Below are 14,676 nucleotides of genomic sequence, written 5' to 3'. Positions count from 1 at the left end.
CAGAGGTTGATGGTGACTGAAATCCATCGAAAACGGTTTTCATCGTAGAGAGTGTTTGAGAATCTGTCGATTTCACGCTAAATTCTTGTGACAATGGCATTGTTGCATTCTCCTGGATGACTTTCATTGTTTGATCGAATGACGTGCTTTGTTTATTTGTAGAACTGAATTCAAACAATCCACTGCCCGATAATTCGTCATCGTATGAAATATTCCGAAATGCAATGTCAGTTGTGCGAGATGATATGTCGTCAGTGATGTTATATATCGTGAAACCTGATCCCTCACTTATGGCGGTGGTTACAATGGTAGTGTCTTCAGAAAGTAGTTCAACGACGTTTGTTGATTCAGGTAATTCTTCTTTCAATTCAGTTTGATCTGAATCCCATAAAGTTGATGATGCCTGTGATGCAGTAAAGAACGACGAGCCACCTGAAACAGTTCGGCTGAATTCCGGATATGCTTCAGATGTTTCTACTGGGGTTGAATGGCTCTTCAAAGAAATGTGTGCAGTCTCTAATTCCATTTGACTTGTAGATGAAATTGTTTTGTCAGATATTCGACTTTTACTGGTTGTATTACCAGAAGATATGTCTGGCATTGTTGGTTCTTCAGTGCTTGGAATTAAATTTGCCACAGTATTCGAAGTAAATTCACCACTACTTTCACTATCTGAAGTTGAAGTTGTATCTTCAACTGGGACCTTTGTGACTTCGATACTTGCGTTTCCAGATATTTCTATCTCGGTTGAAATACTTGATGGTACATCATCATCATATCTGAGTGTAACAGCAGTATCAGTGAAGTGAGCATCTGTTTCGAGAAATGATGTAAAAAATACTGGATTAATGGAGGCCTGCATTGAATATTCAGAGGTTGATGGTGACTCAAATCTATCGAAAGCGGTTTTCATTGTAGAGAGTGTTTGAGAATCTGTCGATTTCACGCTAAATTCTTGTGACAATGGCATTGTTGCATTCTCCTGGATGACTTTCATTGTTTGATCAAATGACGTGCTTTGTTTATTTGTAGAAGTGAATTCAAACAATCCAATGCCCGATAATTCATCATCGAATGAGATATTTCGCAATGCAATGTCTGTTGTGGGAGATGATATGTCGTCAGTGATGTTATATATCGTGAAACCTGATCCTTCACTTATGGCAGTGGTTACAATGGTAGTGTCATCAGAAAGTAGTTCAACGACGCTTGTTGATTCAGGTAATTCTTCTTTGATTTCAGTTTGATCAGAATCCCATAAAGTTGATGATGCTTGTGAAGCAGTAAAGAACGACGAGCTACCTGGAATAGTTTGGCTGAATTTCGGATATGCTTCAGATGTTTCTACTGGCATTGAATGGTTCTTCAAAGAAATGTGTGAAGTCTCTAATTCGATTTGACTTGTAGATGAAATTGTTTTGTCAGATATTCGACGTTTCCTGGTTGTATTACCAGGAGATATGCCTGACATTGTTGGTTCTTGAGTGCTTGGAATTAAATTTGCCACAGTATTCGAAGTAACTTCACCACTACTTTCACTATCTGAAGTGGAAGTTGTACCTTCAACTGGCACCTTTGTGACTTCGATACTTGCGTTTCCAGATATTTCTGAATCGGTTGAAATACTTGATGGTGTATAATCATAGGGAGTGGATGACACATCATATTCCGATGTTTTGAGTGTAACAGCAGTTTCAGTCAAGTGAGGGTATGTTTCAAAAAATGTTGAAGAAAATACTACATTGGTGGAAGCCTGACCTGAATATTCAGAGGTGGATGGTGTCTCAAATTTATCGAAAACGGTTTTCATTGTAGAGAGTGTTTGAGAATCTGTCGATTTCATGATAAATTCTTGTGAAAATGGCTTTGTTGCATTCTCCTGGATGACTTTCATTGTTTTATAGAATGGCGCGACTTGTTTGTTTGTAGAACTGAATTCAAGCAACCCACTGCCCGATAATTCATCATCGAATGATATATTTTGTAAAGCAATGGCAGTTGTTCCAGATGATATGTCCTCAGTGATGTTATGTATCGTAAAACCTGATCCTTCACTTGTGGCATCTGATACAGTGGTAGTGTCTTCGAAAAGTGGTTCAGTGACGTTTGTTGATTCAGGGAATTCTTCTTTCATTTCAGTTTGATCTGAATCCCATAAAGTTGATGATGCCTGTGATGCAGGAAAAGGCGACGAGCCAACTGAAACAGTTCGGCTGAATTTCGCATATGCTTCAGATGTTTCTACTGGCGTTGAATGGTTCTTCAAAGAAATGTGTGAAGTCTCTAATTCGATTTGACTTGTAGATGAAATTGTTTTGTCAGATATTAGACTTTTCCAGGTTGTATTACCAGGAGATATGCCTGGCATTGTTGGTTCTTCAGTGCTTGGAATTAAATTTGCCACAGTATTCGAAGTAAATTCACCACTACTTTCACTATCTGAAGTGGAAGTTGTACCTTCCACTGGCACCTTTGTGACTTCGATACTTGCGTTTCCAGATATTTCTATCTCGGTTGAAATACTTGATGGTGCGTTATCATCATATATGAGTATAACAGCAGTATTAGTGAAGTGAGCATCTGTTTCGAGAAATGATGTAAAATAAATTGGATTGATGGAAGCCTGCATTGAATATTCGGAGATCGATGGTGACTCAAATCTATCGAAAACTGTTTTCATTGTAGAGAGTGTTTGAGAATCTGTCGATTTCACGCTAAATTCTTGTGACAATGGCATTGTTGCATTCTCCTGGATGACTTTCATTGTTTTATCGAATGGCGCGACTTGTTTGTTTGTAGAACTGAATTCAAGCAACCCACTGCCCGATAATTCATCATCGAATGATATATTTTGTAAAGCAATGGCAGTTGTTCCAGATGATATGTCCTCAGTGATGTTATGTATCGTAAAACCTGATCCTTCACTTGTGGCATCTGATACAGTGGTAGTGTCTTCGAAAAGTGGTTCAGTGACGTTTGTTGATTCAGGGAATTCTTCTTTCATTTCAGTTTGATCTGAATCCCATAAAGTTGATGATGCCTGTGATGCAGGAAAAGGCGACGAGCCAACTGAAACAGTTCGGCTGAATTTCGCATATGCTTCAGATGTTTCTACTGGCGTTGAATGGTTCTTCAAAGAAATGTGTGAAGTCTCTAATTCGATTTGACTTGTAGATGAAATTGTTTTGTCAGATATTCGACTTTTCCTGGTTGTATTACCAGGAGATATGTCTGGCATTGTTGGTTCTTCAGTGCTTGGAATTAAATTTGCCACAGTATTCGAAGTAAATTCACCACTACTTTCACCCTCTGAAGTTGAAGTTGTACCTTCAACAGGCACCTTTGTGACTTCGATACTTGCGTTTCCAGATATTTCTGAATCGGTTGAAATACTTGATGGTGTATAATCATATCGAGTGGATGACACATCATATTCCGATGTTTTGAGTGTAACAGCAGTTTCAGTCAAGTGAGGGTCTGTTTCAAAAAATGTTGAAGAAAATACAGCATTGGTGGAAATCTGAACTGGATATTCAGAGGTGGATGGTGTCTCAAATTTATCGAAAGCGGTTTTCATTGTAGAGAGTGTTTGAGATTCTGTCGATTTCATGATAAATTCTTGTGAAAATGGCATTGTTGCATTCTCCTGGATGACTTTCATTGTTTTATCGAATGGCGCGATTTGTTTGTTTGTATAACTGAATTCAAGCAACCCACTGCCCGATAATTCATCATCGAATAATATATTTTGTAAAGCAATGGCAGTTGTTCCAGATGATATGTCCTCAGTGATGTTATGTATCGTAAAACCTGATCCTTCACTTCTGGCATCTGATACAGTGGTAATGTCTTCGGAAAGTGGTTCAGTGACGTTTGTTGATTCAGGGAATTCTTCTTTCATTTCAGTTTGATCTGAATCCCATAAAGTTGATGATGCCTGTGATGCAGAAAAAGACGACGAGCCAACTGGAACAGTTGGGCTGAATTTCGCATATGCTTCAGATGTTTCTACTGACATTGAATTGTTCTTCAAAGAAATGTGTGAAGTGTCTAATTCGATTTGACTTGTAGATGAAATTGTTTTGTCAGATATTCGACTTTCACTGGTTGTATTACCATAAGATATGTCTGGCATTGCTGGTTCTTCAGTGCTTGGAATTAAATTTGCCACAGTATTCGAAGTAAATTCACCACTACTTTCACTATCTGAAGTTGAAGTTGTATCTTCAACTGGCCCCTTTATGACTTCGATACTTGCGTTTCCCGATATTTCTATCTCGGTTGAAATACTTGATGGTGCGTTATTATCATATATGAGTGTAACGGCAGTATTAGTGAAGTGAGCATCTGTTTCGAGAAATGATGTAAAATAAATTGGATTGATGGAAGCCTGCATTGAATATTCGGAGATCGATGGTGACTCAAATCTATCGAAAATTGTTTTCATTGTAGAGAGTGTTTGAGAATCTGTCGATTTCACGCTAAATTCTTGTGACAATGGCATTGTTGCATTCTCCTGGATGACTTTCATTGTTTTATCGAATGGCGCGACTTGTTTGTTTGTAGAACTGAATTCAAGCAACCCACTGCCCGATAATTCATCATCGAATGATATATTTTGTGAAGCAATGGCAGTTGTTCCAGATGATATGTCCTCAGTGATGTTATGTATCGTAAAACCTGGTCCTTCACTTGTGGCATCTGATACCGTTGTAGTGTCTTCGGAAAGTGGTTCAGTGACGTTTGTTGATTCAGGGAATTCTTCTTTCATTTCAGTTTGATCTGAATCCCATAAAGTTGATGATGCCTGTGATGCAGGAAAAGACGCCGAGCCAACTGAAACAGTTCGGCTGAATTTCACATATGCTTCAGATGTTTCTACTGGCGTTGAATGGTTCTTCAAAGAAATGTGTGAAGTCTCTAATTCGATTGGACTTGTATATGAAATTGTTTTGTCAGATATTCGACTTTTCCTGGTTGTATTACCAGGGGATATGCCTGGCATTGTTGGTTCTTCAGTGCTTGGAATTAAATTTGCCACAGTATTCGAAGTAAATTCACCACTACTTTCACTATCTGAAGTGGAAGTTGTACCTTCAACTGGCACCTTTGTGGCTTCGATACTTGCGTTTCCAGATATTTCTGAATCGGTTGAAATACTTGATGGTGTATAATCATATGGAGTGGATGACACATCATATTCCGATGTTTTGAGTGTAACAGCAGTTTCAGTCAAGTGGGGGTATGTTTCAAAAAATGTTGAAGAAAATACTACATTGGTGGAAGCCTGAACTAAATATTCAGAGGTGGATGGTGTCTCTAATTTATCGAAAACGGTTTTTATTGTAGAGAGTGTTTGAGAATCTGCCGATTTCATGATAAATTCTTGTGAAAATGGCATTGTTGCATTCTCCTGGATGACTTTCATTGTTTTATCGAATGGCGCGACTTGTTTGTTTGTAGAACTGAATTCAAGCAACCCACTGCCCGATAATTCATCATCGAATGATATATTTTGTAAAGCAATGGCAGTTGTTCTAGATGATATGTCCTCAGTGATGTTATGTATCGCAAAACCTGATCCTTCACTTGTGGCATCTGATACATTGGTAGTGTCTTCGGAAAGTGGTTCAGTGACGTTTGTGGATTCAGGGAATTCTTCTTTCATTTCAGTTTGATCTGAATCCCATGAAGTTGATGATGCATGTGATGCAGGAAAAGACGACGAGCCAACTGAAACAGTTCGGCTGAATTTCGCATATGCTTCAGATGTTTCTACTGGCGTTGAATGGTTCTTCAAAGAAATGTGTGAAGTCTCTAATTCGATTTGACTTGTAGATGAAATTGTTTTGTCAGATATTCGACTTTTCCTGGTTGTATTACCAGGAGATATGTCTGGCATTGTTGGTTCTTCAGTGCTTGGAATTAAATTTGCCACAGTATTCGAAGTAAATTCACCACTACTTTCACCCTCTGAAGTTGAAGTTGTACCTTCAACAGGCACCTTTGTGACTTCGATACTTGCGTTTCCAGATATTTCTGAATCGGTTGAAATACTTGATGGTGTATAATCATATCGAGTGGATGACACATCATATTCCGATGTTTTGAGTGTAACAGCAGTTTCAGTCAAGTGAGGGTCTGTTTCAAAAAATGTTGAAGAAAATACAGCATTGGTGGAAATCTGAACTGGATATTCAGAGGTGGATGGTGTCTCAAATTTATCGAAAGCGGTTTTCATTGTAGAGAGTGTTTGAGAATCTGTCGATTTCATGATAAATTCTTGTGAAAACGGCATTGTTGCATTCTCCTGGATGACTTTCATTGTTTTATCGAATAGCGCGATTTGTTTGTTTGTATAACTGAATTCAAGCAACCCACTGCCCGATAATTCATCATCGAATAATATATTTTGTAAAGCAATGGCAGTTGTTCCAGATGATATGTCCTCAGTGATGTTATGTATCGTAAAACCTGATCCTTCACTTCTGGCATCTGATACAGTGGTAACGTCTTCGGAAAGTGGTTCAGTGACGTTTGTTGATTCAGGTAATTCTTCTTTCATTTCAGTTTGATCTGAATCCCATAAAGTTGATGATGCCTGTGATGCAGGAAAGAACGGCGAGCCAACTGGAACAGTTCGGCTGAATTTCGCATATGCTCCAGATGTTTCTATTGGCGTTGAATGGTTCTTCAAAGAAATGTGTGAAGTCTCTAATTCGAATAGACTTGTAGATGAAGTTGTTTTATCAGATATTCGACTTTCACTGGATGTATTACCAGAAGATATGTCTGGCATTGTTGGTTCTTCAGTGCTTGGAATTAAATTTGTCACAGTATTCGAAGTAAATTCACCACTACTTTCACTATCTGAAGTTGAAGTTGTATCTTCAACTGGCCCCTTTATGACTTCGATACTTGCGTTTCCAGATATTTCTATCTCGGTAGAAATACTTGATGGTGCGTTATCATCATATATGAGTGTAACAGCAGTATTAGTGAAGTGAGCATCTGTTTCGAGAAATGATGTAAAATAAACGGGATCGATGGAAGCCTGCATTGAATATTCGGAGATCGATGGTGACTCAAATCCATCGAAAACTGTTTTCATTGTAGTTAGTGTTTGAGAATCTGTCGATTTCACGCTAGATTCTTGTGACAATGGCATTGTTGCATTCTCCTGGATGACTTTCATTGTTTGATCGAATGACGTGCTTTGTTTATTTTTAGAAGTGAATTCAAACAATCCACTGCCCGATAATTCGTCATCGTATGAAATATTCCGTAATGCAATGTCAGTTGTGCGAGATGATATGTCGTCAGTGATGTTATATATCGTGAAACCTGATCCCTCACTTATGGCGGTGGTTACAATGGTAGTGTCTTCAGAAAGTAGTTCAACGACGTTTGTTGATTCAGGTAATTCTTCTTTCAATTCAGTTTGATCTGAATCCCATAAAGTTGATGATGCCTGTGATGCAGTAAAGAACGACGAGCCACCTGAAACAGTTTGGCTGAATTTCGGATATGCTTCAGATGTTTCTACTGGGGTTGAATGGTTCTTCAAAGAAATGTGTGAAGTCTCTAATTCGATTTGACTTGTAAATGAAGTTGTTTTGTCAGATATTCGACTTTCACTGGTAGTATTACCAGAAGATATGTCTGGCATTGTTGGTTCTTCAGTGCTTGGATTTAAATTTGCTACAGTATTCGAAGTAAATTCACCACTACGTTCACCCTCTGAAGTTGAAGTTGTATCTTCAACTGGCAACTTTGTGACTTCGACACTTGCGTTTCCAGATATTTCTATATCAGTTGAAATACGTGATTGTGCATAATCATATAGAGTGGATGACATATCATATTCTAATGCTTTGAGCATAACAGCAGTATTAGTCAAGTGAGCATCTGTTTCAAAAATCGATGTATACAATACTGGATTGATGGAAGCCTGAACTGAATATTCAGAGGTTGATGGTGTCTCAGATTTATCGAAAACGGTTTTCATTGTAGAGAGTGATTGAGAATCCGTCGATGTCAAGCGAAATTCTTGTGACAATGGCATTCTTGCATTCTCCCGGATGAACTTTATTTTTTGATCAAATGACGTGCTTTGTTTATTTGTAGAACTGAATTCAAACAATCCACTGCCCGATAATTCGTCATCGAATGAGATGTTTTGTAAGGTAATGGCAGTTGTTCCAGATGATATGTCGTCAGTGATGTTATATTTTACAGAAACTAATCCTTCACTCGAGTAATCTAGTATAGTGGTAGTCTCTTCGAAAAGTGGTTCAATAATGTTTGTCGAGTCATACATTCGCTCTTTGATTTCAGTTTGATTTGAATCCAATGAAGTTGATAGTGCCTGTGATATAGGAAAGATCGATGTGCCAACTGCTTCATATTGTTCTATCGGCGTTGAACGGTTCTTCAAAGAAATTTCCAAAGTCTCAAATTTGGTTTGAGTTGTAGATATGTCTCGTGTAGATGAAATTGGAATGTCAGATATTACACTATTTGTGGTTATGATGCCAAAAGATATGTCTTGCATTGTTGACTTTTCTGTACTTTCAATTAAATTTAATTCCGTAATTGAAGTGAATTCACCACTAGTTTCCAACTCTGAAAATGTATCTTTAACTGACAATGTTGGGTCTTCTGTAATTGAATTTCCAGATATTTCTATATCAGATGAAATACTTGATAGTGCAAATTCTTGCGACAATGGACGCGTTGCATTCTCTTTGGCGACATTAATTGTTTGATCGAATGACGTGCTTTGTTTATTTGTAGAACTGAAGTCAAATAATCCCCTACCCGATAATTCATCATGCAACGGTATATTTTGCAATGCCATATCAGTTGTTCCAGATGCTATGTCGTCAGTAATGTTATATATCGTAGAAACTGATCCTATACTCATGGTATCAAGTACAGTGGTAGTCTCTTCAAAAAGTGGTTCAATAATGTTTGTCGAGTCATACAATGCTTCTTTGATTTCAGTTTGATTTGAATCCCACGAGGTCGATGATGCCAGTGATACAGGTAAGATCGATGTGCCAACTGAGATAGTTTGGCTAAATTCCGGATAATCAAATGCTATCGGCATAGAATGGTTCTTCAAAGAAATTTGTGAAGTCTCAAATTCGTTTTGAGTTGTAGATATGTCTCGAGTAAATGAAATTGCTATGTCAGATATTACACTAGTAGTGGTTATGAAGTCAACAGTTATGTCTTGCATTGTTGGTTTTTCAGTGCTTTTGATTAAAGTTACATCTGTGGTTGAAGCAAATTCACCACTAATTTCCAACTCTGAAGTTCCATCTTCAGTTGACAATGTTGGAACTTCTGTAATTGCGTTTCTAGATATTTCTGTATCAGTTGAAATACTCGATAGTGCACTATCATATCGAGTAGATGTCATATCATATTCTGATGTTTTCAGTAGAGCATCAGTAGCAGTCAAGTGATTATCTCCTGCCAAAATCGTGCCAGAGTTCACAGCAGAGAGGGTTTGCGAATATGTCGATTTTAAGTTTAAATCATGCGACAAAGGTCGTGTTACATTTTCCTGGACGAGATTCCTTGATCCAGCGAGCGACGGTCTTGGTTTATTCGTAGATCTCATTTCGTACAGTCCACTGCCTGATAACTCGTACTGAAATATTGTACTTTGCAATGCGATTCCAGTTGTTCCAGATGATATGTCGTCAGTAATGTTATATATTGTAGAATCTGATCCTTCACTCGTGGTGTCAAACATGATATCAATGTCTTGATCATGTGGCTCCATCATTTTTGTCGAGTCTTCTTTAATTTTGATTTCAGTCGATTCGTGCGATGTTGACAATGTGTGATACTCTTCAAAGATTGGCGTGCTGTCTGGTAGAGTTCCACTGAATTCAGTTTCTTTGGATGCTTCAGGTGGGTGAACTGTCATCGGATAATTGTTCAAAGAAATCTGTGAAGTCTTGATATCGCTTTGACCGGAAAATATGTCTGATGTATATGACTTTGGTATATCAGATGTTACACCTATGGCGGTTATGTCGTCAAACGATATGACATCTGCCGTTGGTTGTGAAGTGCTTCTATCACGCAAATTCAATTCTGTACTCGATGTTGATTCGGTCATACTTATAAACTCTGAAGTTGCCAGCGTTACACTTTCTGTATCACTATTTTCAGATATTTCCATGGCAATCGGAATGGTTGATAATAATTCATTGGTCGGCTTTATGGAAATTCCTTGGGGCATTGGCCATGTTGAATTCTGCTGGGCCATATTCGATACTGGACTGAATGATGCACTTTGTTCATTTATAACCGTGAAGAGTGACAATCCACTGCCTGATAATTCATCATCAAACGACACATTTTGTAGTAAGACTGACGTTGTTCCAGGTGACATTTCCGCAGTAATGTTATGTATTGTGGAAAGTTGTCCTTCACTCTTGATTTCCAATAACATGGTAGTGCCTTTATCAATTGTTTCAGTAATTTTTATTGAATCTTTGGATGCGGAGGTTGGTTGATTTCCTTGAATGGTTTCTGTGATAACTGGATAAGTTGTACTGGATTCTGGTTTGGCGAATGCTTCGTTTGGTTTTGCCGTCATTTTATAGCTCTTTATTGGAATTTGTGAAGTCTTGACACTGGTTTGACTAAAAGACAGGACTGGTGTAAAAGAGGTTGTCATATCTGATATTACATTTGTTGTGGTCATTTCATTGAAAGATATATCTTTTATTGTTGATTCTGCAATGCCTCTTCCCAATGACTTTAATCCTGTAGTGGGTGCGTAGGCATTCAAAGTTTCCAGGTCCGATGTTGTATCTTTAGGTAACAGATTTGTGATCTCCTCGTTTCCAGATATTTCCATATCGGTTGAAAGACTTGATAGCTCACTATCAAATGGAACGAATGTAATATTGTTGGGTAATGTTTTGTTCATAACGGCAGTATCAGTCAGACGAGTATCTGTTGCAGAAATGGGCTTAAAGGATACTGGACTGGTGGAAGACAGAGCAAAATATTCAGAAGCCGTTGATCCACTGCCCGATAATTCATCCAAAAATTTCATATTTTCTAATAAAACATGTTCTGTTGTGGATAAAAGGTCTTCAGTAACGTTATGTTTATTATATTCCGGTCCAACAACGATTGTTTCTGATAATTTTGCAGAAGATTCAGACAATTGTTCCCTGGTGTTAGTTTGGGTTAAATCTCGTGGTGTTGATGATTCCGAAGTCTCATCAAATATAGTTTGATCATGCGAGTCTTTCTGCTTCTTTGTAGTTGTGTTCTCGGTAAATCCACTACCTGATGCATTATCAAATGTCACATTTTCGAATGGTACAACAATTGTTTCCTGCTGAATATTGTCAGTGATTCCGTATATTGGAGAAACCTTTGATAGACTTTTGGTTTCTGATAATGTGGTACTATCTGTACTTGCGTATGTGACGCTTTTCACAGATTCAATCGATTTCATTGTACCATATGAAGTTGATTGCTGAGGTATTGATGATGTCCCAGATTCCGCGAAAGTCGATGCAGGAAATGGAGAAGTTTCGTCATATGAGGACATGTTTTGTAATGTTTCTGTTGTAGAAAATGCACCTTCAATTGATATATCAGTCAAAAATACTGGGCTTCCTTGGGATATGTGTCCATCAGTTGCAGAAAAACTAGTTCGTTCAGAGGTAAGATCATTTCTGGAAGGTGTAAATAACCCAAAAGATGTGCTGGTCTGAGTTGAGGCCATGTTTTGAATAACTGTCGCAATAGCTTCTGTATTGCCACTACCTGAAAAGTCTTCATTAGTTGTTGGATTTATAGATGATTCCTTGTCAGTGGACCGTGTCGAATATTTATCCCAATCTTCATATACTTCATCATGGTCTTTTCTTACAATCTGAGATTTTGGTGTTTGTGAATAAGCATTGGAATCTTCATCCGTAGCGGTATATATAAATTCGTGGTCTGAGATATCAATGAATGACGTTTCTGGTCCTGTAGTCAACCAAATATAGGATGACAAATTTTCAACAACACGGGAAACATTTGATAGCTCGTCAAACGCAGTTTCAGTAGCACCGGAATATACAAACGTATCAGACTCCGTTACCTTCGGGATGTCTGAAGTTTGACTGGAATAATGTGGACTAGAAGCAATGGAGAATATTGGAGGATGTGTGTACTGGATATTGGGGGAGGTACCATATGAAGATGAGCGATTTATTTCAGATACTGAATGAATTTCAGACGACCAAGGTGTTGAGCGAACAGGAAATGAGATTACAGGCCTGGAAGTTAGTGTCGGAGGCATTGGAATTGAATGATCAATACTTCCGTCAATACTTAATACTACATCCGGTGTAGATCCAGATGTTGTTGATAAGGTTTGAATAACCCCTCCATTGATTACAGTCGTATTCACCAACGCAACCGTTGTCTTTTGCGCTGATCTAACTCCTTCAGTAGATAATTCAGAAGTATCAGATGCAGATGCTTCAGCCTGACCAGTTGACGTATATGGGCTAAGACTAATAGAAATGGTATGATCTGAAGGAGTATCTGCTTCTCTAAGAGTAGTCACTGTTGGTTCTGATCCGCTATAAATCCTCTCTCCATCATCAGATAGGGTTGCATTTAGAATGAGATTGGTTCTCATGAGATTTATATCTTTGCGCGTAGTTGATGATAGTTTCGCATATAGTGATGGTTTATATGACAAAGGCACTGAAGTCTGGTATTCACCCACAATCTTTTTCGGCAGAGGTGTAACTTTCATAAAATATTGACTGGAAATGCTAGTTGGCGTGGATGACATTGAATAGGTATCTGATGCTGCGTTAGACTGAGAAACAATATTTTTACTGGTAGATACAATCGCTTCGGAATGAATGCTTCCACTTCCAGATATTGAATCATCAAATTTACTGATAAAATTCGACAGCGTCGATTGTGACCCATTAACTCCTAACACAGTGTATGGCGAAGAAACTGTGGAAACCATAGTAGTTGTTGCATTTTCTGTAGCATCCATATTATTTGCGGTTTTGGTCATATCTTTAGCTTCTCCCATTAATGTAGTCCCGTTCACAGATTGCTTGGTGACTTCTGTAAATCCATCATCATAAATCCCCACGTTACTTGAAATGTTGAAGAATTGTGGGTTTGAGGTCAAATACTGCTGCTGTGATGCAGTGAACCTACTTGGAGTATATGATGGCGATATGTCTAGTAATTCAGCTTTTCGTGTCGGTAGAGAAACTTGCATGGAAATTGGTTCTTTATTTGACGTTCTTGATAACTCATCATCAAGGATAGTAACAACGTGAGAATCTTTATCATCGTAAGAGTCAGATGAAGCATCAATTATATCCATAGTAGCCGAGTGTTGAGAGAATGTGCGCGCTTTGGAAAACGTATTACGGGTGAAAGGAAATTGTGATTGATTGGAATCCTGCATTCTTGATGCTTCATACACTTTTGTCGATTGCGAATGATTAAAATCCGGCATTCTGGATGCTTCATACAGTTTTGTCGACGACTTTATTAATTCTTTACTGGTGCTCATATTGACAAGAGAAGAGCTTGAATTCATTCTCAAAACGCTAGAAGTTGTTTTTTGAACACTTGAACTATGCAATTCGCGGGATTTATCTATAATTGAACTTTGCAACGAAAGTTTGGGAGAGGTATGGGGAAATTGACCTGAAGATTCAGTTACATGATGCAGAGAAGTTGAAGATGGTTTTACACCTTCTTTAGTCTTAGCATGATGTGGTAGATGGGTTGATCTTGTCATGTTTTCTGTTCTGATAGTTCGTTCAAATGTAGTTGTGTTGCTGATATCCTTGTACAGCTCGGTGCTCTTTGCAAAAGTTGAAAGCCTTCCTGACGTGCCATCATCATCAACAATGACATGTGTCGAATTATGACGTCTACCTCGAATTTCGCTCTGAAGGGTTGATGCAGAACTGATTGCGTTCAGTGCCGAGGAAAATGAATGCGCCGCTGTCGTTGACAACATTTGTGACAAAGTAGTTGTTTCATCAGATGTCAATGTTGCATAGCTGGGTTGGGCGGAAGTCACTTCTGGTAAAGCTCTGACATCTCCAGAAGTTGTCTCAATTAGTTGTTCTAGAGTTGTGACTGGCATGGTAAAGGTTTCAGACTTATTCGAGGGAATAAAATAAGGTAATATCCCTACAGTGACATTCAGCAATAATACTTCCGAAACACCAATGTCCGGAATATTGGTGGTCCTATAATGTTCAATGTTGTTAACAGGCGTAGATCCAATTTCTTTTGGGGGCAATCTGAGCATTGTTTCTGTCATGGCTTCAGATAACACTGCTGTGTCGGATTGCCACACAGGGGTGCTTAGTTGTTCATCTGTGATGGGTTTTTCGATAATTTTAATTGTTGATATTGGTTTAGATTCGGGAGAATATGTTCGGTCGGTTCCAAGTATCATTTGAAATTGAGAGGTATGAGATGCGGCAGACAGTAATGGCATCTTTGTTGGGGTAGTCTGTGCCGATACTAGCAAAACTGCAGTCTTATTCTCGTCATCTTTCAAAGGATTTGAATATGTTGCAGTCCCTATATCTGTAATAAGAGTATTAATTATATCTTACATCAAAAATGAAGGAGGATTGA

General features: G+C 38.3%; 2 protein-coding genes across 2 annotated transcripts in view; both read right to left on the bottom strand.

The window, feature by feature from the left end:
* Nucleotides 1-368: 368 nt before the first annotated feature.
* Nucleotides 369-4,008, bottom strand: LOC145456026 (uncharacterized). The gene is made up of 2 exons (XM_080334057.1): nucleotides 1,047-4,008; nucleotides 369-432 (listed from the first exon to the last, which is right to left on the bottom strand). The coding sequence occupies exons 1-2, from the start codon at nucleotides 3,899-3,901 to the stop codon at nucleotides 369-371; spliced, it is 2,919 nt and encodes a 972-aa protein (XP_080190183.1). The 5' UTR covers nucleotides 3,902-4,008.
* Nucleotides 4,009-6,995: 2,987 nt separating this feature from the next.
* The window catches only part of LOC145456025 (uncharacterized), a 41,568-nt gene continuing 33,887 nt past the window's right edge, over nucleotides 6,996-14,676 (bottom strand). The window contains exons 14-15 of the mRNA XM_080334056.1: nucleotides 7,245-14,625; nucleotides 6,996-7,011 (exon numbers count right to left, since the gene is read on the bottom strand). Coding sequence (XP_080190182.1) covers nucleotides 6,996-7,011; nucleotides 7,245-14,625 — 7,397 coding nt within the window. The remainder of the gene's footprint in view (nucleotides 7,012-7,244; nucleotides 14,626-14,676) is intronic.

This window comes from Botryllus schlosseri, chromosome 14 (genome assembly GCF_051294905.1).
Source record: "Botryllus schlosseri isolate E-star chromosome 14, Bs_hap1, whole genome shotgun sequence".
NCBI lineage: Eukaryota > Metazoa > Chordata > Ascidiacea > Stolidobranchia > Styelidae > Botryllus > Botryllus schlosseri.
The sequence above is the reverse complement of the archived record's forward strand: the minus strand, read 5'-3'. Positions and strand labels throughout refer to the sequence as shown.

Bases quoted from the DNA above. Each gene is read 5' to 3' on its own strand.
- LOC145456026 (XM_080334057.1), bottom strand. From the start codon at position 3,901: ATGAAAGAAGAATTCCCTGAATCAACAAACGTCACTGAACCACTTTCC. The intron at 433-1,046 runs GTTTGAATTCAC...GAACTGTTTCAG, and splicing joins GAATTATCGGGCATTGGATT to GTGGCTCGTCGTTCTTTACT.